Source organism: Lactuca serriola, chromosome 8 (assembly GCF_051521515.1).
Source record: "Lactuca serriola cultivar US96UC23 chromosome 8, Lser_US96UC23_V15, whole genome shotgun sequence".
Classification (NCBI taxonomy): Eukaryota; Viridiplantae; Streptophyta; class Magnoliopsida; order Asterales; family Asteraceae; genus Lactuca; species Lactuca serriola.
The window spans coordinates 145,832,679-145,857,875 of NC_136415.1; the positions used below are offsets into that span (position 1 = coordinate 145,832,679).

Below are 25,197 nucleotides of genomic sequence, written 5' to 3' on the forward strand. Positions count from 1 at the left end.
CCTTTATTTCTTGAAGTGGCACTTCCATGGCAGCGTCCGCTAGACACTTCTTTAGATTAGAGACATGGAACGCGCTATGAATTCCCTTCATTTCCCTTGGTAGCTCCGATCGATAGGCCACCTCTCCAACTCGTTCCTTAATTGTAAAGGGTCCAACGTAGCGAGGACTTAACTTCCCCTGCTTACAAAAACGCACAACGCCCTTCCATGGGGACACATTTAATATAACTTTATCACAAACCTGAAACACTATTGGCTTTCTCTGCTTATCTGCATAACTTTTCTGCCGATCCTGAGCGACCTTAATGTTATCTCTAATCACCTGGATTTTGTCGGTAGTTTGCTGAACAAGTTCAGGTCCAGCCAACTGTTTCTCCCCCACCTCATTCCAACATAATGGAGTTCTAGATTTCCTGCCATATAGAGCCTCATATGGTGCGACTTTTATACTTGCATAATAGCTATTGTTGTAGGCAAACTCAATTAATGGCAAATGAGTTTCCCAAGACCCTCCAAAATCAATAACACAAGACCATAACATATCTTCCAAGGTCTGTATTGTCCGTTCACTTTTCCCATCTGTTTGCGGATGGTATGCCGTGATCAATTTTACTCGAGTACCCATTTCTCGTTGGAAACTACCCCAACATGTCGACGTAAAGCGACTATCCGATCCAAAATAATAGATAATGGAACTCCAGGCAGTTTCACTATCTCGTCAATGTATAATTTAGCTAGCCTTTGTAACGGATACGTCTCCTTAATCGGAAGGAAATGCGCCGTTTTTGTTAATCTATCCACAACTACCCAAATCGTGTCATAACCTTTTGGTGTCCTTGGTAACTTAATCACAAAGTCCATTGTGATGTGATCCCATTTCCACACTGGAATCTCCATTGACTGTAACTGACCGTATGGTCTTTGGTGTTCAGCCTTCACCTTCAAGCACGTCAGACACCTTTCAACAAAATAGGCTATATCCTTTTTCATCCGTGGCCACCAGTAAGATCTTCGTAGGTCTTGATACATCTTGTTTGTTCCCGGATGGATTGAGTACTTTGACATGTGCGCTTCCTTGAGAAGTAGGTTACGCACTTCACCCACTCGTGGTACCCAAACCCTTCCTTGGAAACACTTCAAGCCACGACTATCCTTTTCCAATGATTTTATTACTCCCACCACTCCTTCACTTTTCCACTTCTCTTCCTTCGATGCCTCCTCCTGACTCTTTCTCAAATCATCTAGTAAGTTGGTGGTTACATTCATCTTCATCATTCAAATCTTAGGTGGTTCTCTTCTTTCCTTACGACTTAATGCATCAGCTACCACATTTTCCTTCCCTGGATGATACAATATCTCACAGTCGTAATCTTTTAATAGTTCCATCCACCATTATTGTCTCATGTTCAAATCTTTCTGATCAAACAAGTATTTAAGACTCTTGTGATCAGTGAAGATTTGACGCCTTGTCCCATACAAATAATGTCTCCAAATCTTTAAAGCGAAAACTACTACAACCAAATCCATATCATGTGTTGGGTATTTACGCTCGTGAACCTTCAACTGTCGTGAGGCATAAACAATCACCTTAAAGTTTTGCATCAAAACACACCCCAAACCTAACTTGGATGCATCACTATAAACAACAAAACCATCATTGCCTTCTGGTAAAGATAATACTGGTGCATTGCTAAGCTTTTCCTTTAAGACGTTAAAGGCATTATCTTGCTCTGGCTTCCATTCGAACTTCACAGTTTTCCTTGTCAGGGTAGTTAGCGGTGCAGCTATGTGCGAGAAATCTTGTATAAACCTTCGATAGTATCCCACCAACCCAAGAAAACTTTGAAATTCTAATGGGGTCCTTGGTGGTTCCCACTTTTCAATCGCCTCAATCTTTGCTGGGTCCACCTTGATACCATGTTCGTTTACAACATGGCCCAAAAATTGGACTTCCCGAAGCCAAAACTCGCACTTCAAAAATTTGGCAAATAATTTTTCTTTCTTCAATAAACTAAGTGTTAGCCGCAGATGTTTCTCATGGTCTGCCTTACTTCTAGAGTATATCAAGATATCATCGATAAATACAATTACAAACTTGTCTAGGTATGGCTTGCACACCTGGTTCATCAGGTACATGAACACAGCTGGTGCATTGGTCAAACCAAATGGCATTACTAGAAACCCGTAATGACCAGACCTAGTTCGAAAGGTTGTCTTTGACAAATCTTCTTCCCTGACTTTCAGTTGGTGATACCCCGACCGCAAATTGATCTTCGAGAAGTAACTTGCACCCTGAAGTTTATCGAATAGATCATCAATTCTCGGTAACGAATACCAATTCTTTATAGTCACCTTGTTTAAATCCTTGTAGTCAATGCACATTCGTATGGTCCCATCCTTCTTCTTAACGAACAATACTGGTGCACCCCACGGTGGGGTACTGGGCCGAATAAAACCCTTGTCAAGCAAATATTGCAACTGAGCCATCAACTCCTTCATTTCGGTTGTTGCTAACCGATAGGGCACACGAGCTATCGATGCTACTCCTGGGGTAAGATCGATTCGAAACTCCACTTGCCTATCCGGTTACAAGCTAGTTAGGTCATCAGGGAACACATCTTGGAACTCGCGTACAACTGGTATATGTGTTATTTCAGGCTTGTCCTGCTTAGCATCGAGAACATATGCCCAATAACTTTGACACCATTTCTTTAGATAACGAGTTGCGTTAGTCACTGATATCAAAATAGAGTCCTTAACTCGCCGATCACCATAAATCTTTATTATTTTCACCAGAATCAAATAACACCCTAGCATGAATTGAGTTTACTAGGAAAGTACATGTCACCACATCCGGGGTCTCCTGAGCCTCCTAAGCCGTCATGTGAAAAGATCTAGCTTTTGGTCTACTAGTGTTAGGCTTTTTATCCGCCGACCGATTGTCTGTTATCCTGCCTTGATTGTTGTTACCTTTACTCTGGGGACATTCCGGCTTAATGTGGTTAGGGGATGCCCACTCGTAACATACCCTTCCTGTCTTACATTTTGTGGCTATGTGCCTTGGCTTCCCATACTTGTAGCAAACTTTCTGATTCATGTTACACTCCCCCCTATGATAACGGTTGCATTTCGGACATTGCTTTACTCCAGAACCTTGATCAACCTTACATTCTTGCCCTGAAGTCTTTCCTTTCTTCGAATCCTTATCCGTACCATCCCATTTTCTTTTCCCCAAAGCCCTGTCTTCACCTTGACGATTCTTTTCACGTTCGCGACCTTTTGCGGCATCAATAACAGACTGGAAAGTACCCAGTTTCTGAATTTGCACAAATTCATGGATAGCTGTACTCAATCCCCAAATATAGCGTTCCACCCTTCTTTCTTCTATAGATATGTAAAATTCGGCAAACCTAGCCTTCTCCGTGAACTTTGTGGTGTACTCCCTCACAGTCATATTCCCCTTGCTCCAACCTCAAGAATTCTTTCTCTAACCGCTTAATCGGTGTTCGTGGGCAAAACTTTTCTTTAAAGATTTTTAGAAACTCATCCCATGACATGTTCTTAGCCGCCTCACGCCCCCTAACTTCCTTCACCATGCCCCACCAATGCATTGCCTCCCCCTTTAACATTGTCGCAACATAAATCACCTTGTCCTCATCCGCACACTTGCTAGTATCAAATGTTCCCTCAATCTCCATGATCCATGTTGATGACAAAACGGGACCAATTTCCCCGTTAAAAACAGGTGGCCTATAATTCATGAATGTCTTGTAACTACAACCTCACCAATTGTGGTTGTCATGATGCCTTGAGGGTTGTGCAATACTTGGCTCCTGATTCATAATTGGTGTACTGTACTAATAGTCTTCTTCACCTCCACCCAAGTTACCTTCATACTCACCCATTATAGCTTCTCATGCCTAAGAAACTACATCGGGCAAGGTGGCTCAAATCGCCCAATCAATCTCATCAGCCAATTCTTCTCTAGTGATCATGTGTGCCATACGACCCCTTCCGCGACCCTGACTTCTAATGGATAAGCCTAGGGCCTAATGAGTTCGTCGTTTTCATGCATATTGACGTCAATAAAATAAAAACAAATACAATAATTTATCAAATATAATGCATTTCCTTTCTTACCACCCTTGGTGACACATAAGGGAACTACCGTCATTTTCAGGGAACAAGTCCCTCCATGGGGCACAACAAATATGCTTATGGCTAATTAATCAGAGCGTAAGCTCTCCGCCGCGTACTACACCCTGTACGTCGACTACTAATAAGACTGTGTAGTAATACACCTGTTTCCTATATATATGTCACCCACCATTTTCACCCTTTTATACGGAATAATTCACAAAATTTCACACAAATATTCATAGCAATAACAACAGTAACATATAATTGCAAATAATTTAGAATCAACTTTTCATACAAGCAACCACAAAATTCACACGAAACTCACCTTATTGGCGTTAGGCTTTAACCAAAGTTTGTCACGCTACATGCAACCTTAATTGCTAGAAAACTTTGAAAATCCCCGAGAACTTCTAGCTCATACTTCTACTTCGATTCTCAGTCTATTTCCGGAATTCTTGTGGGGTTTTCACTCGATTTTACATGCTATATATAATACCTAGATGCTTAACTGATGAAACTCTTCCATTAACTCGAATTTACTGCCTGATCAAAGTGACGTTTTTCTTTCTTTTAGATATTAAGTCTCATAATTTGTCACTAATTGCATCATTAACTATGAACTAATCATTATTCTATTAATATATTCTGATCATATTTTTATTTTATTTATTTTGATATGAATTATTACAAAATGATGATACGTTAAACCGTAAAATATTCAATGTATTGTAGATACTTTACACTCATTTTTTTTTCATTTTAGACAACCAACAATTACAAAATTAGGTTTTATACGGTATATAACTATATATACTCATGCCTTCACAGACGAAATAAAAACAATTCATAGCTACATCAATTTGCTTAAACCAAACAACTACGAACTCCAATTAATAACAATTAATCAATTTCACAACATACTATTTGATAAACAAGATCTAGTGAAATTACGAATCCAAATGGACGTACCAATGAAGATCATCTAGATCCTATGATGCATGGGAGATGAAGATCCCTTCACAAATTTCATCTCTTGAACCTCCTCAACTTCTTCTACTTCATCATCCCATTGTTTTGGATCATCACAAGGACCATAAGCCCAACTACAACCTAAAAAGTAGAAAAAATTTGCCAAACTCAAAATGGCAAGAATCCAATAGTAATAATCATAGTGACCTTGGTTCAAATTGTTTGAAACCCAACTCACTCTTCCACCTTGTTTTGAGTACCCATTCACGACCCCAACAATTAGACTCCCGACCAGGTTTCCAACAGCATTCCCAAGTGCAAATAGAGCCACTCCAATGCTAGTCATACTCTTTGGAAACTGAGAGTAGTAGAACTCTATTTGCCCTATTGCATTGAAAGCCTCAGCTAAACCTATCAAGGAATACTGTGGTATTAGCCAGAATGCAGACATATTTACAACTCCATAAGGGTTCCTCGAAAGCCCTTGGGTAATAGCTGCATCACGCCTCTTTCTTTCCACAATTGCCGACACAACCATGGCTAGACATGAAAGAAAAATACCGATTCCCATTCTTTGTTTTAGGCTAAAACCTTGTGGTCTTTTTGTGAGTTTTGCAATCTGGCGTACTAGAAGTTGGTCATAAAGAGCGACCCATATGGTTAAAGTTAGTAATGCAAAAACATCGAAGGATCCTGGTGGAATTTTGAAACTCCCTATCAAATGTCGATCCATGGAGTTTGCTTGAAGCACAGGGAAAGAGTGTTGGTTTACAGTGACTGCGATCACTATGCCTGTTGACCATATCGGGAGCACCTTGATTAGTGCTTTGAATTCTTCGACTTGCTTCACTGTGCACATGCTCCATGGATCTACAGCTTCTCCTGTAGGAGTCACATCCTTCTCGGGGTTCTTCAGTATGCAGGCTTTGTTCAAGAATCTACATAAACATAAGAGAAACAAACAAGAAAGAATATATCCGATTTAGCTAGTCTTTTTTTAATAATATATATCGCATATATCACTTTGCGTTATTAACAACGATAAAACACTAGATTTTATAAATCGAGAGTATATACTACGAATCTAACCATAAATTCTTATGTATTGTTTTCGGAGTTTCCAAAGCAATTTTTAGTAAAGGATCTATGCCTAACTTGGTCATGCTTCTTGCATGTTGTCGTTACCTAACTTATGTATACCAGCTAGTTTGGTAATCAAATAGTGTAAATATTGATGACATTAGATGATGAAAAAAAATACCGTATTTTGTTCGTGGGTACGATAATCTTGGTACCCTTGTTGTGATGAAACCAATGGTTCGAACTTTTTGATGGAAAAGCAAGATCTTTATTCTTGAAAGATGCGGCAACAACTTGAAAAAAGCCAGTGAACAAGCTCTTATTTGCCTTCACTTTGATATAAAGAGGAGAACCGATGAAAAACATGGTAGTTGAGCATAACATCAACACTGCAGGAATTCCAAAACCTAAAATCCATCCTTTCTCCGTTTGAATATAAACTATAACTGTGACTGATATCATCACAGAAATCCCAACCGAAGCATAGTACCAGTTAAAAAAACGCTGTAGGATTTTTGGGTTTTCTGGATTTTCAGGCTGATCAAACTGGTCTGCACCAAAGGCTAATGAACATGGCCTAATCCCACCTGAGCCTATCGACATCACTGCAAAAGACATGAACAGGAGGGCGAGTTGGAGATGATTTGGTTTTGTACAGCTCTCAACCGTTGGATCACAACTTCGTGGTCTTGCTGCTGGAAATAACGTCGTTAACCACACCATAGTCATTCCCTAAAGAAACACATATTACATCATTGATAATTAGACATTCAATATAAGTGTGAAATTATGATGATGTTAGAATGAGACTTGATCTTACAATCAAAGAAACGATTGATCCTATTCCAATCACGCGAAAACGTCCCAAATATGAATCAGATAGAAAAGCTCCCAAAGTAGGCATGAAATTTGAGATGGCTCCCCATAAGAACAAGATGCTTGCTCCAGTTGCGCTGCTTAAGTGATACTCGTTTTTCAGGTACAAGATCATATTTGCACGAAGTCCAACACTCGCAACCCTTTCAAACCCCTCATTTACTACAAACATTTAACAAGAAAATTAACTAAGCAAATTAAAGTTTTGTTATATGATCATTTAATTTGCTTTTTACCACAAGAAGCAAGTAGTTAATTCATGTACCTATGATAAACGGCATAGTTCGAAGACCTCCTTTTTGAATTGATCCTTGTTTAGAGACGCTTTCTGACTCAATCGAAGACATCTCCATGTTCTCCACCTACGAAAATCGCAGGGAAAATCTCGTAATTTTTCCACAATCAACAAAACAAGATATAAATAGTAGCTAGGATCGAGTTGAAAACTAACGAAAACAAATTAACAAAACCGCAGATATATCTCTCTCTGTTTATCAACTTGTGCTTTTTTCTGGATCATTTGTTAGGCATGGTATTGGCAGACAAATATGTTTCGTCAGGAAATGGTCTTCTATTATCTAGCGTAAATAAACATCCTTGATGATGTTACTTTGATAGCTTAATAAACAAAACGCCATGAATTGAACAAAGCCATCGCCACTGTAGTGCCTGTAAGATTATATATTTCGTTATTTATATTCAGAAGTCTCTATATATTGATGTTACTTTGTATACAACTACAAGAGCTACTTGCCAAATGACATCAAAAAAGACGTCACACGTGTTAGGGATATACATGTACTATATGGTATATGGTAAGTAACGTCTGACAGAATATTTTGTTGCTATTTACGTTCAAATGACATCATGCATGTGTGCTTTGTTACTTGTACTTCATGCATGAACACTTTGTATATTAATTCACAAAGTTTATGTTTTGCTGATTGTACCTTGTCCATCCATACATGTACTATGCGTAAGATGCAACAAAAGAGAATATCTTTGGAGGATTCTCTTTTATGATTGTGGGATTCCTTTTTGTGGGTACGTAATACTGTTTTGAAGCAATATCTACATATATAGTCTTCTTAGTGGGTGTTAGAAATTAAATTAAAGGGTTAAAACTGTTTTTACAAAACCTTTTGTTTATAGTATTGTTAGGTTGTCAATTTTTTAATCTATTATTTTATAATTTATAATTTTGGCCTAAATCTTAAATTTTTTTACGATTTTGTTTCTAAACATTTTTTTTATAAATTCATTCTAAAATTAGTTTTTCTTGACAAATTAACATTTTTAAGACTTTTATTACAACCTTTTGTACAAACTTTTTAAATATTTATTTTGCACTTTTTATGAAAAAATTTGCAATATTTTGAACTTTTTCTACAAGTTTTTTTCAACTATTTTAGAACCTTTTCAAACTTTTTTTAGAGCATTTTGAAAATTGTCTTGCAATCAAAACAAAAAATAAAACGAAACCCATAAAACTAATTTTGTTATTCAACCTATGCATTTTCTCTTTCCATATTGAGTTTGAAAATATATCGAGTAATAAAGTTGGGTCTATGGGTTCGATTTATTTCTTTTGTTGATTGTAAAACAATTCTAAAAACATTCTAAAAGGTTTCCAGATCAAAGCTTAGTAAAAGTGTTCGTTTGGATGAATCGGTTCGATCTAATCTAATCAATTGAATACAAATTAATTTTGGTTTTTAAAACATATATCCAAATAGTCCGAATAAAATTCAAATTCGATTAGATCCGATTCAGAATGGTTGGATCGATTTTTATAAGTTGGATTAAAAAAACGGGAACATTTTAAAACGATAGATAATTATATTATTATCCAATTTTATAGAAAAAGAAAAAAAATTATTTAGTTGCAATTTAAAATTTATAAATAACTACTAATAAATTATATTATAGTTTAATATTTTATAGATAAATTATTTTGAGAGAAAATACATATTAATGTTTTTTATTAGGTTAAACATTTTGAACTTATTTGAAAAAAAATAAATTATAAAACTAATAAATAATTATAGATGTATTAAAAATAAATAATAATAAATTGTTATTTATTTTTATAGAATATTCAGTTCTTATTTTATAAACCAAAATCAATTTGAAATCTAAAATAATTATTTAGTTTTGTTGAATACCAATCCGAAAATTCAAATATTCGAACCAAATAGTATGACAAATTATCTAATTGAATAATTCGATTTTATACAAATAGTGAACAACCCTAAAGCTTGGTGTCCATAATACTTTTCTAAAATTGCAAGTAAATGAGGATCAAAATTATACTTGGACGATATGATGATGACCAAGATAATCTTTTTTGAATACAGATCAATATAATAATAGGTATCTCATACATAATTTATGAAAATTTGTTGTTATGGAAGAACGAAGATATAACATTCGGGTAAATGTAACATCTTAAATTTTTCAAAGTTTTAAATGCTATAATTATAAAATTAATTTGGGGATTAACCCGCATTTAATTAAAAATCGGTCCCATAAAAATATTCACAACTAAAACATTTAGTGCTACCAATAAACATCATACAAATCATAGCAATCAAATATAAATTACATCAATATCATTAACAAAGAACCTGGCAAGTTCCACTCCATCTACTATCTCTTAACTTCTAACTTCTATCAATCATCATTTCTCATGAAGTACATCTTGAGATAAAAAGAGATACGTAAGACAATAATGTCTCATGAGATACGTGAGTTTGTGAACCAAAAAATTTATCATATTTTTATCAAAAAGAGTTCATTATGAAAAACATATTTTCAAATAGACATTTTCCATGTTCCATTCTATAACGCCCACAAATTCATGTTAGTCAATTTAGAGATAACATGCGTTAAAAATGACTTTTTGATAGAAAATTATTTTGGATAGATAATTTTAATCAAATTTATAGTATATGTTGCAAGGATTTCATACACATAAGAATGTTGAAATCTGACTTATAACGAAGAAGTTATGACCCATTGAAGTTTCACGAATATACCGACACAACTCTGCTTATTGTAAAAAGTAAACATTTGATAAGTTACGTTTTAGCCTTAGTAATCTAAACAAAAGCCGTAGTAGTCGTTAAACCGAGAGCATGCATATAGAGAACGTCGAAATCTAACTTCATTTGAGGAAGTTATGATTTTTCTAAGATTCAGTGTTGTAGTGTACATCTCTAAAATCGAATTTTAGATCGATCAATTATTAGCCGACACAATCTAAATGAGAATTGAAAATCTCGTTAATAGGAGCTTAATGATATAAAAACTGTCAGAAAACGGACATTGGATGACAATGTTATGAATTTTTAACGGACTTTAACTATCTAAGACTGTTAAAGTATAACTTTAAAAATAAAGTAAAATTAGCCGAAAGAGTTTAAACGGAAATTATAGATCTCGTCGATAGCTACATATAGATATAAAGAACGTTAAAAACGGATATCATACGTGAAAGTTAGGGATTTTACAATATAATTAATTTTCGGGTTAACAAGAAGGCGACACATGTCGCGATCTGGCACACCCCTTCCTCCTCACAGCTTGCCACCAGAGGATGACATGTGGACAATCATGCCCATTGTAATTCTTATGTACGCCCATTGGGACACTGTTTAACCCATTACGCCCAACGTAATGTTGCGTAAGCCCAACGTACTGGGCATTGGCTAGCCTATAAATAAGGGTCGAATTTCACTCTTTTCCTCACAACTTTCCATTATATTCTCTCCCACCCCCTCCACAAGGCCTCAATTCCTTTCTCTAGCACTTCCCAAGTGCTATTGGCGAAGCTCCGAAGCGCCAGAAATCCCCGAGAAAAAGAACTTTCGGTTTAGAACTTCTGCCCATGTAAAGTCCGGTTTTTCGCTAAAATACCTATAAGTTGAGTTATGCTTATCGTGCTTTCAGTATTCGTAACATCCTGTTTCCGTCCATTTCTGATCTGTGGGTCAGAAGTCGATTATTTAAGGCTTTTGGGCTTAAAGAGGCAAAGTTTAGTCATTGTGGAAGGAGGTAATGATACTTAAGAGATTTAACCCTTGAATTGTGTTTTGGGACGATGGGTAAAAGGGAAAAGTCATAGGCTAGTTTCTTGCATGAAACGTGGAATTTTGTTCGAGAAGTTTTTATTCGAAGATATTTAGAAAATAATGTGGGGATCCTCAACACCTTTCTGTGGATATAAAGGATGTCGACATCATAGTTGAAAGAAAGAAGCTATGACCGTTTGAAGTTAGGACGATTTTAGGTTAAGCCGCATATGTTCGGCGTATAGGGAAGTACGTTGGGCGTACTAGGGCATCCATGAGTACGCTGGGAGTACGCGATTAGCGCCCAAACCCTATTTTTGTGGTTTGAGCCCTACTTAAGCTCCTTAACTTCCCCAAAACCATTCCATTCTCAGCCTCCACCTCTCCAACACCCTTCCTTAAAAACCCTAACCCTAGTTGGAGCCTTTTGTGAAAAAGAAGGTGTGCTTGGGTGTAACGCCCGTAGATCAGGGCTAGTTAATTTAGAGACGATAAGCGTCAAAAAAATGAATTTTTTATGGAAGATTATTTAGAAGGATTAATATTAACTAAGTTGTAGTATATGTTACAAGGATTTTGTACATATAAAGAACGCCGAAATTCGTGTTATAACGAAGAAGTTATGACCTGTCGAAGTTTCGCGACAGAACCAACACGACACTGGATGACGTAAAAAGCAAATTTACGTCAGAGCGATATTTAGCCTTAGCGATCTAAAAGAAATTCGTAGAATATGTTAAACCGAGAGTGTGCATAAGAAGAACGCCCAAATCTGACTTCGTATGAGGAAGTTAGGATTTTTCTCAATTCCAGCTTAACAGTACGCAGCCCGAAACTCGAACTTGAGATCGAGTGATTTTTGGTCGAAGCAATCTAAACGAGAATCGAAGATCTCGTTATTATTAGTGCAATGATAAAAAGACAGACGAAAACGGATGTCGGATGAAGAAGTTATGAATTTATAACGGAGTTTTCCTGTGTCGACCTACTAAAAATAAATAATAAAAATAATTCAAAATTAGCCGACGGAGTCAAAATGAAAGTTGTAGAGCGTAGTCTCACCTACACGTGGATATAAAGAACGTCGACAACGGAGTTCGTATGAGGAAGATATAAATTTCTGATATTTTTAAATAATTAAAATATATTTATTTAATTATAAAATCGGATAATACCAAACCCGTGACTCGTCCGGCCCTATCCACCCGGTACGCCCAGTGTACATGTCAACGGAGGATTACGCCCAATGTAAATTGGGGTTACGCCCAACGTAACTCGGGGTTTCAGCCCTTATAAATAGAAGTCGAGGGCTGCCGATCTTTTTGCCAAATTTCTTCCTTTCTATCTCACTTTTGCATCGTTTTGCGTCCAAAAAATATCCCGAAGCCCCAGTATCATTGAAACGACCCAAAAATTTCATTTATTCACTATAACCAAAAACCATAATCTGAGTATCAAATCATAAAACCATACAATGTATCTCAAACATAGTAAAACAATGCGAGGAAAACTGTATTATATCTATATCATATCAAAATCCAGAACAGAATCAACTCCCAGGATGAAAACTGAAGCTGTGGTGTGTGCGATGCCATCATCCCGAGCTCTTCCCTTTGCTTGCGGAAGTACCTGAAACCAAAACTAAAACTGTAAGCACGAAGCTTAGTGAGCTCCCCCCAAACTACCACATACCATACAATACATATAAAGCACATACTGGGCCTTGCCCACTGCATCAGACCGAAGTCTGGAACTAGCTGCATCGGACCGAAGTCCGAAACTGACTGGGACCTTGTCCCCTGCATCGGACCAGAGTCCGGAACTAACTGCATCGGACCGAAGTCCGGAACTAACTGCATCGGACCGAAATCCGGAACTGACTGCATCGGACCGAAGTCCGGAACTAACTGCATCGAACCGAAGTCCGGAACTGACTGATCATGACATAGCATAACACATAACAACTATTATAATCACACATACTGCATACTGCATCGGAACAGAGTCCGGAACACATAACACAATTATGCTTGAATCACAAAGACATCAAGCACTCTAGCTACTGCATCAGACCAAAGTCCGGGACTACTGCTAATTAAACGGGCCGGCATTGTGGCCGTAGACCCGTTCCTACTAAAAGGAAACTCACCTCGTGAACTGGCTGCTGTGTGAATGGCTCTGAAAACTAACTGCTGCTGCTCCGGTATCTCCCCGGCTATAAGTCCATAAACACACTCAATCAAATACTAAACACTGTACTGGGTAAAATGAATCTTTTACCCTTGGTCAAAGTCAACACTCGGTCAAAGTCAACCCACAGTTGACCTGACTCGCCGAGTTGGGCCGCTAACTCGCCGAGTCTCTAATCTCACTTCTCAACCCTACTCGTGGCTACTCGTCGAGTATGACATCGACTCGACGAGTACCCTCTCGATCCAAGAACTTAGACAATCTTCATCCGACTCGCCGAGTCATATGAACAACTCGACGAGTTGTTCTTGAACTTAAGAAGATTGCCTTGGACTCGCCGAGTTGTATGAACAACTTGCTGAGTCCCTCCATTACTGAGTCTGACCTCGAAATCGCTGAGTCCACTCCACTACTCACTAATCCCACTTGGCATCGCTCAAAAAGGAAGAAATCGGGGACTCGCGACTCGACTCGCCGAGTCACAACCATGAAACTATTCTACACTCGATTCTGCTTGAATCCATTACATACAAATGATAGATCTGAGTCCAATAAGCTGATTTACCACATAAAGTTTCCAACTTTACGTGTACAAACTCATGAAAAAGGGGGTAAAGGCTAAAAAGGCACTTAAAAGGGTAGATCTAGGGTTATTATGCAAAATAGCCCCAAAAAGGCAATAGATCTGGGCTCTACAAGTCCTAAATGAACAGATCTAAGGATATCTCGACATAATAGGGCTTCCATATCAACATAAGGCTTGAGAAAAGCATCAACTAGAGCTAGAAGAGTTCTAATGGGGTTTTAAAGCATAAAAGGGAAGGAAATCCGAAGAATACCTCAAAGAACTCTGGTTTGCCCTTGAATCTTTGCTCTACAACTCTTCTCCTTGCTCCTTTCTTCTTCTCCTTCTTCAAGCCTTCACAAAAGCACACAAGATCACTTAAATCACTCAAGAACGAATTAGGGTTTTCTCACAGCTCTCTGGGGGGGGGGGGGGTGAAGGAGGCGAGATTGGGGGCTATAAGGTGGCTTAAATAGTGGGCAACCCGGGGATTTAGGGTTTCTCACAGACAGACAGACTCGCCGAGTCGCCAGCTAACACATGCTCGAAATCCCGTCCCTACTCGGCGAGTCAGGCTATGAACTCGCCGAGTCCCTCTTGCAAACTTCAAAAATAGATACCATAGAATCATCATACCGGAGATGGGTTGTTACAATTCTCCCCCACTTATCTCAGACTTCGTCCTCAAAGTCTGCTACGGCTGAACTGCAAATATCTCATGGTAGTGCTCTCTCATCTCCTCCTCAGCCTCCCACGTCCACTCAGACCCCTTCCGGTGATGCCACTGTACCTTCACTAACTGAATTTCCTTGTTCCTCAAGGTCTTGGTCTTCCGGTCCAGAATCGCGACCGGCCTCTCAATATAATTCAGGTTGCTATCCACCTGAATATCCTCTAGGGGAACGACTGCTGACTCATCCACCAAACACTTCCTCAATTGAGACACATGGAAAATGTTGTGGATCTGACTAAGCTCCTCAGGAAGATCTAACCGATAAGCAACCTGACCCACCCGGGCCAAAACCCTGAAAGGACCAATAAATCTGGGGCCCAACTTGCCCCTCTTCCGGAATCTGATGACACCCTTCCAAGGTGAGACCTTCAGAAGGACCATATCTCCCACCTGGAACTCCAAGTCCGAACGCCTCCTGTCGGCGTAGCTCTTCTGCCGACTCTACGTAATCCACAGTCTACTACGGACCTGCTGGATCAACTCGGTCGTCTTGAGCACCACTTCTGTGCTCCCGATGACTCGCTGACCGACCTCGCCCCAACAAATCGGGGTCCTACACTTCCTCCCATAAAGCATCTCAAAGGGAGGTCGATCAATGCTCGCATGATAACTGTTGTTATACGAAAATTCCACTAACGGAAGGTACGTATCCCAACTGCCACCAAAGTCTAGAACACATGCCCTGAGCATGTCCTCAAGAGTCTGAATCGTCCTCTCACTCTGCCCGTCCGTCTGAGGGTGGAAAGCGGTGCTGAAATGAAGACGAGTACCCATCTCGTCGTGAAACCGCTTCCAGAATCTGGATGTAAAACGGACATCTCGGTCTGACACCACCGATAGCGGCACTCCATGACGTACCACAATCTCCCGCACATAGATATCGGCTAACTTCTCTACCGATATACTCTCCTGGATCGGGATAAAATGGGCACTCTTCGTCAACCGATCCACTACTACCCATATCGAATCCTCCTCGTGCGGTCCTGGGAAGCTTGGTGACAAAACCCATGGTGATGTCCTCCCATTTCCACACGGGAATGTCTAACGGCTGCATCTTGCCGTGAGGTCTCTGGTGCTCCGCCTTGATCTTCCGGCAGGTCAGGCATCTCTCAACATACCAGGCGACGTCCCGCTTCATGCAGGGCCACCAATAATCAGGTCGAAGATCTCGATACATCTTCGTCGCCCCTGGGTGGATAGAAAATCGAGACTTATGAGCCTCGTCCATCAACATTTGCCGTACTCCACCCCAGTACGGTACCCACACCCTCCCGTGAAGCGTCAGCAATCCCCGACTGTCATAATCAAACGAGGCTACTCGGCCCACTATCCTCTCACACTTCTTCCTCTCCTCCTTGAGGCCCTCCACCTGAACCTCCTTGATCCGTTCCAACAATGGAGTAATCACTGTCATCCTCAAACACAAATCCCTGATAGGGGATGCCGACACTTTGCGGCTTAGGGCGTCGGCCACCACGTTGGCCTTCCCTGGGTAGTAAAGGATCTCACAATCATAATCCTTTAGCACATCCAACCACCTCCTCTGCCTCATGTTCAGACTCGGCTGATCCATAAGGTACCTCAAGCTCTTGTGATCCGTGTAAATAGTACAACGGACCCCATAAAGGTAGTGCCTCCAAATCTTGAGGGCAAACACAACCGCCCCCAGCTCTAAATCATGGGTAGGATAATTAGCCTCGTGAGGCTTCAACTGTCTCGAGGCATAAGCTATCACATGGCCTCGCTGCATCAATACTGCTCCCATACCTGTGATCGAGGCATCACAGTAGACTATGAAGTCCTCTACTCCCTCTGGCAAGGTAAGGATCGAAGCCTCGCACAATCTCTGTCTGAGGGTCTCGAACGCTGCCTGTTGCTCAGGCCCCCAACGAAATACCACCGACTTCTTGGTCAGTCGGGTGAGCGACACTGCTATCTTGGAGAAATCCTGAATAAATCTCCAATAATACCCTGCCAACCCTAGGAAGCTCCGAATCTCAGATGGAGACTTCGGGACATCCCACTGCATCACGGCCTCTATCTTGGCCGGATCTACCAAAATACCCTTCTGGTTGACGAGGTGGCCAAGGAACTGCACCTCGCGCAACCAGAACTCGCATTTGGAGAACTTTGCGAAAAGTCTCTCCCTCCTCAAAACCTCCAGCACCTCTCGCAGGTGCTCCTCATGCTGCTCCTGCGTCTTGGAATACACCAAGATATCATCTATGAATACTATCACTGACCGATCCAGCATCGGCCTGCACACGCGATTCATGAGATCCATGAACGCGGCTGGAGCATTGGTGAGCCCAAATGGCATCACCACAAACTCATAATGACCATACCTGGTCCTGAAAGCAGTCTTCTATACATCCTCATCTCTAACCCGCATCTGATGGTAACCGGAGCGTAGATCGATCTTGGAGAACCAAGACGCTCCCTGAAGCTGATCAAACAAATCATCTATCCTCGGAAGTGGGTAATGGTTCTTCACCGTTACCTTATTCAACTCCCAATAATCTATACACATTCGATGCGACCCATCCTTCTTCCTCACAAACAGGATCGGTGCTCCCCAAGGCGAACTGCTCGGCCGAATGAAACCCTTGTCTAACAGCTCTTGTAGCTGCGTAGACAACTCCTGCATCTCAGGGGGAGCTAGTCGATACGGTGCCTTGGCTATCGGAGCCACACCAGGAATTAGGTCGATCCTGAACTCAACCTGTCTCTCAGGAGGTATCCCCGGCAAATCCTCGGGGAACACATCCGGGTAGTCTCGTACTATAGGAACATCATCAACTGTCGTCTTGCCCTTCTCCCGGGCATCCAAGACGTAAGCTACAAAACCGGCGCAACCCTGCTGAACATAGCGCCTCGCCCTTGCGGCGGAACAAAAGGTCGGTCCACGCTGTGGCCTCTCGCCCTGAATCACTAACTCTCCCCCATTAGGAGTGCGAACCCTCACCAGCTGAAGCTCACAATCAATCACTGCCCCATTGGGGCTTAGCCAATCCATGCCCACTATAACCTTATTCCCTCGCAGGGGAATAGGTACCAGGTCCACTGAAAACTGCTCATCAAATAACTGAAGAGAACACCCTCTATGCACTCTGCCGACCCTCACAGTCCTATCATCTGCTATCTCAACCTCTAATGGACAATCTAGCTCCCCTGGAGCTCTACTAAATCTCTTGCTAAGCGCAAGCGATACGAATGATCGGGTAGCCCCCGAATCGAATAATACCATAGCAGAAATGCCGTTCACAGAGAACGACCCTGAATAAAACATATAATCATAAGCAATATTCAATCAATAATAATAATAAAGAGATGAAGGGAAGATACATACCCGTCACCACATCAGGAGTCGCTCGCGCCTCCTCTGCTGTCATCTAAAACGCCCTACTCTTCGCCACTGGCGCATCAGCTCGGCCCTGCCGGCCATCTGTAATCCTCAAGGTAGCAGGGGCAGGTGCAGCCACCTTCCCTGCTGCGGCTAAACTTGGACACTGGGACTTTTTATGTCCCCTCTGATTGCACTGAAAGCAAATCAGATCTGATGCTGCAACAGCAGTAGCAGGGGCCGTACAATCCCTACTCAAATGCCCAATCCGACCGCACTTGTAGCAGCCGGAACTCCCTGCCTTGCACGCCTCCTCGTGCAATCTCCCACACTTGCCACATCGACCATGGCTCTGCTGACTCCTAGATCTGTGATCTGAAACCTTGAGCTTTTTGCCCGAACTACCTGTACTCGAAACCGTCTCTGGTTTCCTCTTCTTCTCCATCTCGAGATCAATCTCCCTCTCCCGAGCCCTAGCAATCATGTCATCCAGTGTTTTACAGCTGGACCGGCTCACAAACTGGCGGATATCGCTCCGCAACATCTCATGATAACGGGCCTTCTTCATCTCCTCATCGGCTACGTACTGAGGAACGAGAAGAGCCCTCTCCCTGAACTTGGCGGTGATCTCCGCCACTGTCTCTGTAGTCTGGGAGAGGTCCTGAAACTCCCTAGCTAACTGCTGCACCTCAATAACTGGTGCAAACTCCGCCCAGAACCTGGTAGAGAAATCAGCCCAGGTCATGGCGTCTAATGCTGCGTCATCTCCAATGGCATGTCCGACCTCCTCCCACCAGTCCCGTGCCCTGTCCTTCAGAAGACAGGACGCCAATCTGACCTTGTCCCCCTCGGGACACCTGCTAGTGCGGAAAGCGTTGGCCACATCCGCCAACCATCTAGTACTCGCTATGGGGTCCCGCGCCCCATGATAGTCCGGAGCTCCACATGCCCTGAACTCCCTAAATGTAAGAGTGCGCGACCCCATCATGGCCGCCACCTCGGCACGGAAGGTGTCCAATCTCTCATCTATCAGCTCTAGAATTCCATCCTTGATCGAACCGAAGATCACAGGAGTCTGCTCTATAATGATGCGCGTAATCTCCGAAGAAAGAAACTCTCAGGTCTGCTCATCCATGCGCTCGTCCCCCGAGCCTGAACCTGATCCCTCCCCGGCACCTCCACTACCGGCTGCTGGCCTCGAACGCAAAACCACCATTCTGAAACACATCACAACTACATCATAAAACTGAAATATCTCATGGGATCATTGATACTACAACTAGCTTCCTGGTCTTGTCTCAGCCTTTCTTGATTCGAGTACGGATCCTCTGCTTTCAGTAGTACGGGCCCATACTACCTTCCACATCTATCCGTACTTTCTTCAAGAACTGCCTTGACTCCACCAAGTCACTTCTACTACTACTGATCTCTGATACTCTCATCCTAGGCTTGCCTAGGGAAACCTCAGACTCAACACAACTAGTCCTCAGCTGCTGAAGGCCTCCTTATAATGCTAATTAGCCACCACCTGAACACCATCACATGTGACGAGGCTCAGATAATCCTTCAAGTAAAAGACTCGTCCCTATAACGGTTGGACTCAAACGAGAGCTGCGCAATAGGGCCAATTCCAGCACTTTGGGATTATTCAACCCTGATCACATGTGGTGTGACGTGTTCACCTAATGGCTAACTCCCATCACTTAGAACCCCACAAAGCACGAAGCAAGCAGCATTCGGATAAAGGAAACATACCCAGGCAAAACTATTCTCATAACGAGAAGCTGTACTAGCATACAATGCTAAGCTCATATTATCAGGCATAACCTAAACAGGCTATCCTACTGCTGTCTACTCAATACTAGCATGCAATACTCATGAAGCTGTAACACATAAAGCAGGCACATAAGGCATCCTCCTAGATCCTTAGTCCTATACTAGCATGCTGTTCTACTGAAACTGAAACTGAATAAATAACTTGTATGGGTAATTTGGGAGTACTTACTTGAGCTCGGCTGATCGCATGCACCACACCCTTATCTAGTTAAAAAAATTTCTTTCTTTCTAAGTGCTTTTAAAACTCTTTAGAAAACAGTTTCCTTTTTTAAAAAAATCTTTCTATATTCCCCTTAGTTTGAGTTCAGATACACCCGAAAGTGTATCCGAATCCCTCAAACCAAGGCTCTGATACCAACTTGAAACGACCCAAAAATACGACCCAAAAATTTCATTTATTCACTATAACCAAAAACCATAATCTGAGTATCAAGTCATAAAACCATACGATGTATCTCAAACATAGTAAAACACTGCGAAGAAAACTGTATCATATCTATATCATATCAAAATCCAGAACAGAATCAACTCCCAGCATGAAAACTGAAGATGTGGTGTGTGCGATGCCATCATCCCGAGCTCTTCCCTTTGCTTGCGGAAGTACCTGAAACCAAAACTGAAACTGTAAGCACGAAGCTTAGTGAGCTCCCCCCAAACTACCACATACCGTACAATACATATAAAGCACATACTGGGCCTTGCCCACTGCATCAGACCAAAGTCTGGAACTAGCTGCATCGGACCGAAGTCCGAAACTGACTGGGACCTTGTCCCCTGCATCGGACCAGAGTCCGGAACTAACTGCATCGGACCGAAGTCCGGAACTAACTGCATCGGACCGAAATCCGGAACTGACTGCATCGGACCGAAGTCCGGAACTAACTGCATCGGACCGAAGTCCGGAACTGACTGATCATGACATAGCATAACACATAACAACTATTATAATCACACATACTGCATACTGCATCGGAACAGAGTCCGGAACACATAACACAATTATGCTTGAATCACAAAGACATCAAGCACTCTAGCTACTGCATCAGACCAAAGTCCGGGACTACTGCTAATTAAACGGGCCGGCATTGTGGCCGTAGACCCGTTCCTACTGAAAGGAAACTCACCTCGTGAACTGGCTGCTGTGTGAATGGCTCTGAAAACTAACTGCTGCTGCTCCAGTATCTCCCCGGCTACAAGTCCATAAACACACTCAATCAAATACTAAACACTGTACTGGGTAAAATGACTCTTTCACCCTTGGTCAAAGTCAACTCTCGGTCAAAGTCAACCCACAGTTGACCTGACTCGCCGAGTTGGGCCGCCAACTCGCCGAGTCTCTAATCTCACTTCTCAACCCTACTCGTGGCTACTCGTCGAGTATGACATCGAATCGACGAGTACCCTCTCGATCCAAGAACTCAGACAATCTTCATCCGACTCGTCGAGTCATATGAACAACTCGACGAGTTGTTCTTGAACTTAAGAAGATTGCCTTGGACTCGCCGAGTTGTATGAACAACTCGCCGAGTCTCTCCATTACTGAGTCTGACCTCGAAATCGCTAAGTCCACTCCACTACTCATTGATCCCACTTGGCTTCGCTCAAAAAGGAAGAAATCGGGGACTCGCAACTCAACTCGCCGAGTCGTTCTTCCGACTTGCCGAGTCACAACCATGCAACTATTCTACACTCAATTCTGCTTGAATCCATCACATACAAATGATAGATCTGAGTCCCATAAGCTGATTTACCACGTAAAGTTTCCAACTTTACGTGTACAAACTCATGAAAAAGGGGGTAAAGGCTAAAAAGGCACTTAAAAGGGTAGATATAGGGTTATTATGCAAAATAGCCCCAAAAAGGCAATAGATCTGGGCTCTACAACTGCTAAATGAACAGATCTAAGGATATCTCGACATAATAGGGCTTCCATATCAACATAAGGCTTGAGAAAAGCATCAACTAGATCTAGAAGAGTTCTAATGGGGTTTTAAAGCATAAAAGGGAAGGAAATCCGAAGAATACCTCAAAGAACTCTGGTTTGCCCTTGAATCTTTGCTCTACAACTCTTCTCCTTGCTCCTTTCTTCTTCTCCTTCTTCAAGCCTTCACAAAAGCACACAAGATCACTTAAATCACTCAAGAACGAATTAGGGTTTTCTCACAGCTCTCTGGGGGGGGGGGGGGGTGAAGGAGGCGATATTGGGTGCTATAAGGTGGCTTAAATAGTGGGAAACCCAGGGATTTAGGGTTTCTCACAGACAGACAGACTCGCCGAGTCCAGAATATGGACTCGCCGAGTCGCCAGCTAACACGTGCTCGAAATCCCGTCCCTACTCGGCGAGTCATGCTATGAACTCGCCGAGTCCCTCTTGCAAACTTCAAAAATAGATACCATAGAATCATCATACCGGAGACGGGTTGTTACAATCATTCCCGAGCCCCGAAGATCCTGAGAAGTAAAATTCCCGAGCTGAAGCTCTGCCCGCGAGAAGCCCGGTTTTTGTGATCATCTTCTGATCAAGTGAGTATATAGTCACTTTCATCTTACACATAGATATGAAGTATTTTATAAAATACGTGCTATGTGTGTGTATATATATATATATATATACTAATAAAAGGGTAGCTCTTTTGTCATGTGTCACCATATTAGACATTTTAATTAATGTGTTGCCACTTGTCAATGTATTAGTTTTCCATTTTAAATTTATTAGACCTCCTCATTAATATGATTCTATTTTAAATTATTATTTTCATTAATTCACAAATAAAAAATATCTAATATATATTAAAAATTAATTTTATATATTTATTTGAATCAATGATTATAATTTCACATAACTAATAAAAAACATCTCTTTAATTAATAATTTAGTTAAAATAACTTATTAATAATTTTGAGTTTTTACTATAAAAGTTTGATTAATTTTATAATCGTGGTTACCACGGGTTATAAACTACTATGTGTGTGTGTATATATATATATATATATATATATATATATATATATATATATATATATACTGTTGTTTATATGTGTGAGTATGTGGTTATTTTCTTCTAACACATAAGTATGAAGTATTTGCTATGAAATATATGCTATGTGTTTATATATTGTTGTTTACTTGAGATGAGTGTGGAATGGATGTTTTATATAGTTTTTAAATGAGTAAACTATATATGTACGTATTTTATATCTACAAATATGTTGGGTAGAACATGGGTAGATGAGATAGTTGGTATGTGATAAAATGTTGAGGTAAATGATGAGGTATGAAGGATGATTAAGAATAATATTGGTAGATGCACCAATTAGAGAATGTCATAATACTAGCAGATGCGCTTAAGAATAATATTGGTAGATGCACCAAATAGAGAATGTCATAATCCTGGCAGATGCGCTTATAGGATAATGTCGGCAGATGTGCCTAAAAGAGAATGTCATTAACTTGGCAGTCACGCCTCATAGTGTATGACGTAATCCTGGCAGAGGCTCTTAAAGGATGATGTTGGTAAATGCGCCTTATGTAGCAATGGATCTTGTGCCAATTCCTTAGGTCAATCCTTAGGAATGAATGAATGAAGGATAGTTGAATTTTTAGGGTAAAACCTTGAGAAATAAAGAAGATAATGAGGATGGGTAATTGGGTTGATTGTTTGATGGTTGAATATAATATTTATATTATTATGGGTCGAAAACCCTATATGCTCACCTGGCTCCCAAGCCTGACCCACTCAATTTTCTTTGTATTACAGGTAATGACACAAGAGTAATAGTCGGATGACTTGATGAGAGATTTTGGATTATAGACCAGTAGTTATAAATAACTGTTGTAAGGTCTGTATTGTACCGTTTATGCTTTTGGTCTGTATCGGAACATGACATCCCGGGATTTTGTTATTTAATAAAAATACATTCTCTTTGAGAAATGTTTTGATAAATTTTATCATATTTTGTTTTGGGAAAAAATTCCGCAACTCTTTTAATCAAAGGATTACTCTGATTTTATGAAACAAAGTATATACAAATCGGTCTTTTCTGGCCGTGAAATTGAGGATGTCAGAGTTGGTATCAGAGCATTAGTTTAAGCGAACTAGAAAATTGTAGAATTTCTAGACTTAAACTTAGAATGCTAAGAGAAGATTATGAGATGTGTGTCTGTTATATTTTAGACACGTGCAATAGTTTATTTTAGGAAAGTTCCCTAAAATTCTTTTATGTGCAAAATGTTATATATTGCCATATATGATATTATTTGTTCGGATCTATGGTCTCTTGCAGACCGGATCGGGAAACCTTATGTGTTTAGGATTCTAAGCCCGCGTCTATGATATTAGAACTAACATGTAAACGTTTCAGAGTGATAAGGATGATTTGAATATCTACCATGAATGAAGATCTAAAATCACCTTATTCGGTGAATAGATCAAAAATGGCAAGAACCAGGAGTAGAGCTGGAAACGTGAACGAAAACAGGAATCAACCACCTGTGATTGAGCAAGTAGTGGTTGCAGCAGCACCACCTGAGCCGATGACAATGGCTAGAGTACAATTGATGATTCAAACGATGTTGGATCTTCAGATGGAAGAAAATAGAAGTTTGCTTCGACAGAATCGTGAAGAACTTTCAATACAAGTTGAAGAGCCCGAAGTGAATGGAGGGCACTCGGATGGAGGAAACTTTAGTGGATCCGTTGGTCAAGCCAACCCACCGATAGTTAGGCGAAACAACCAAGATGAAGGAAATGATGGAATGGGATGCAAGTACAAGGACTTTCTCAATTGCAAACCATCGACCTTCAATGGAAAGGAGGATCCGATCGGAGTCATGGATTGGATCTCGGAGATGGAATTGGCCTTTATGACGTGTGGTTGCAGAGGCAAGTTGCAGATGACCTTTTCAGTGCGTCAATTCAGAGGTGGAGCTGTTCGTTGGTGGAACACTCTGGGGAAGACCCTAAGCCCCAACGAGCCCCTGCAATTGTCTTGGGTAGAATTCTTGGTGCAATTCAAGCGCAAGTTCTGTTCAGCTCAAAATCTGCTAGAGTTAGAGAACAACTTCCTAACATTGACGAAAGATAACATGTCAGTTGATGAATACACCAATAACTTCACAGAAAAGATGGAGTTTGCCTTGCTTCTTGTCCCATACGAGCTGAATAAAATCGACAAGTACGCTAAGGGACTTCCATGGGAGTACGCAGTGCTAGTACGTCAGGCACCTACTCTAGAGGTAGCTATTTGGGCTGCCAAGTCTGTTGAGAACATGATTAAGGGGAGGACCTCCAGCAAGGTTGAAGTTGGCGAGAAGATAAAGTTGGAAAGAACTTCAGGTTCTAATGAGAAAATAAAATTCTCGAAGTTTGGAGGAGGAGGAAGAGACGAAGCA

The 25,197-nt window shown here is 40.9% G+C and overlaps 1 protein-coding gene across 1 annotated transcript; it reads right to left on the minus strand.

Moving 5' to 3' along the window:
• Positions 1-4,886: 4,886 nt before the first annotated feature.
• On the minus strand, positions 4,887-7,735 carry LOC145070611 (protein NRT1/ PTR FAMILY 1.1-like). The gene is made up of 5 exons (XM_079017565.1): positions 7,517-7,735; positions 7,331-7,427; positions 7,010-7,227; positions 6,371-6,921; positions 4,887-6,047 (listed from the first exon to the last, which is right to left on the minus strand). The coding sequence occupies exons 2-5, from the start codon at positions 7,416-7,418 to the stop codon at positions 5,123-5,125; spliced, it is 1,782 nt and encodes a 593-aa protein (XP_078873691.1). The 5' UTR covers positions 7,419-7,427; positions 7,517-7,735; the 3' UTR covers positions 4,887-5,122.
• Positions 7,736-25,197: the final 17,462 nt, after the last annotated feature.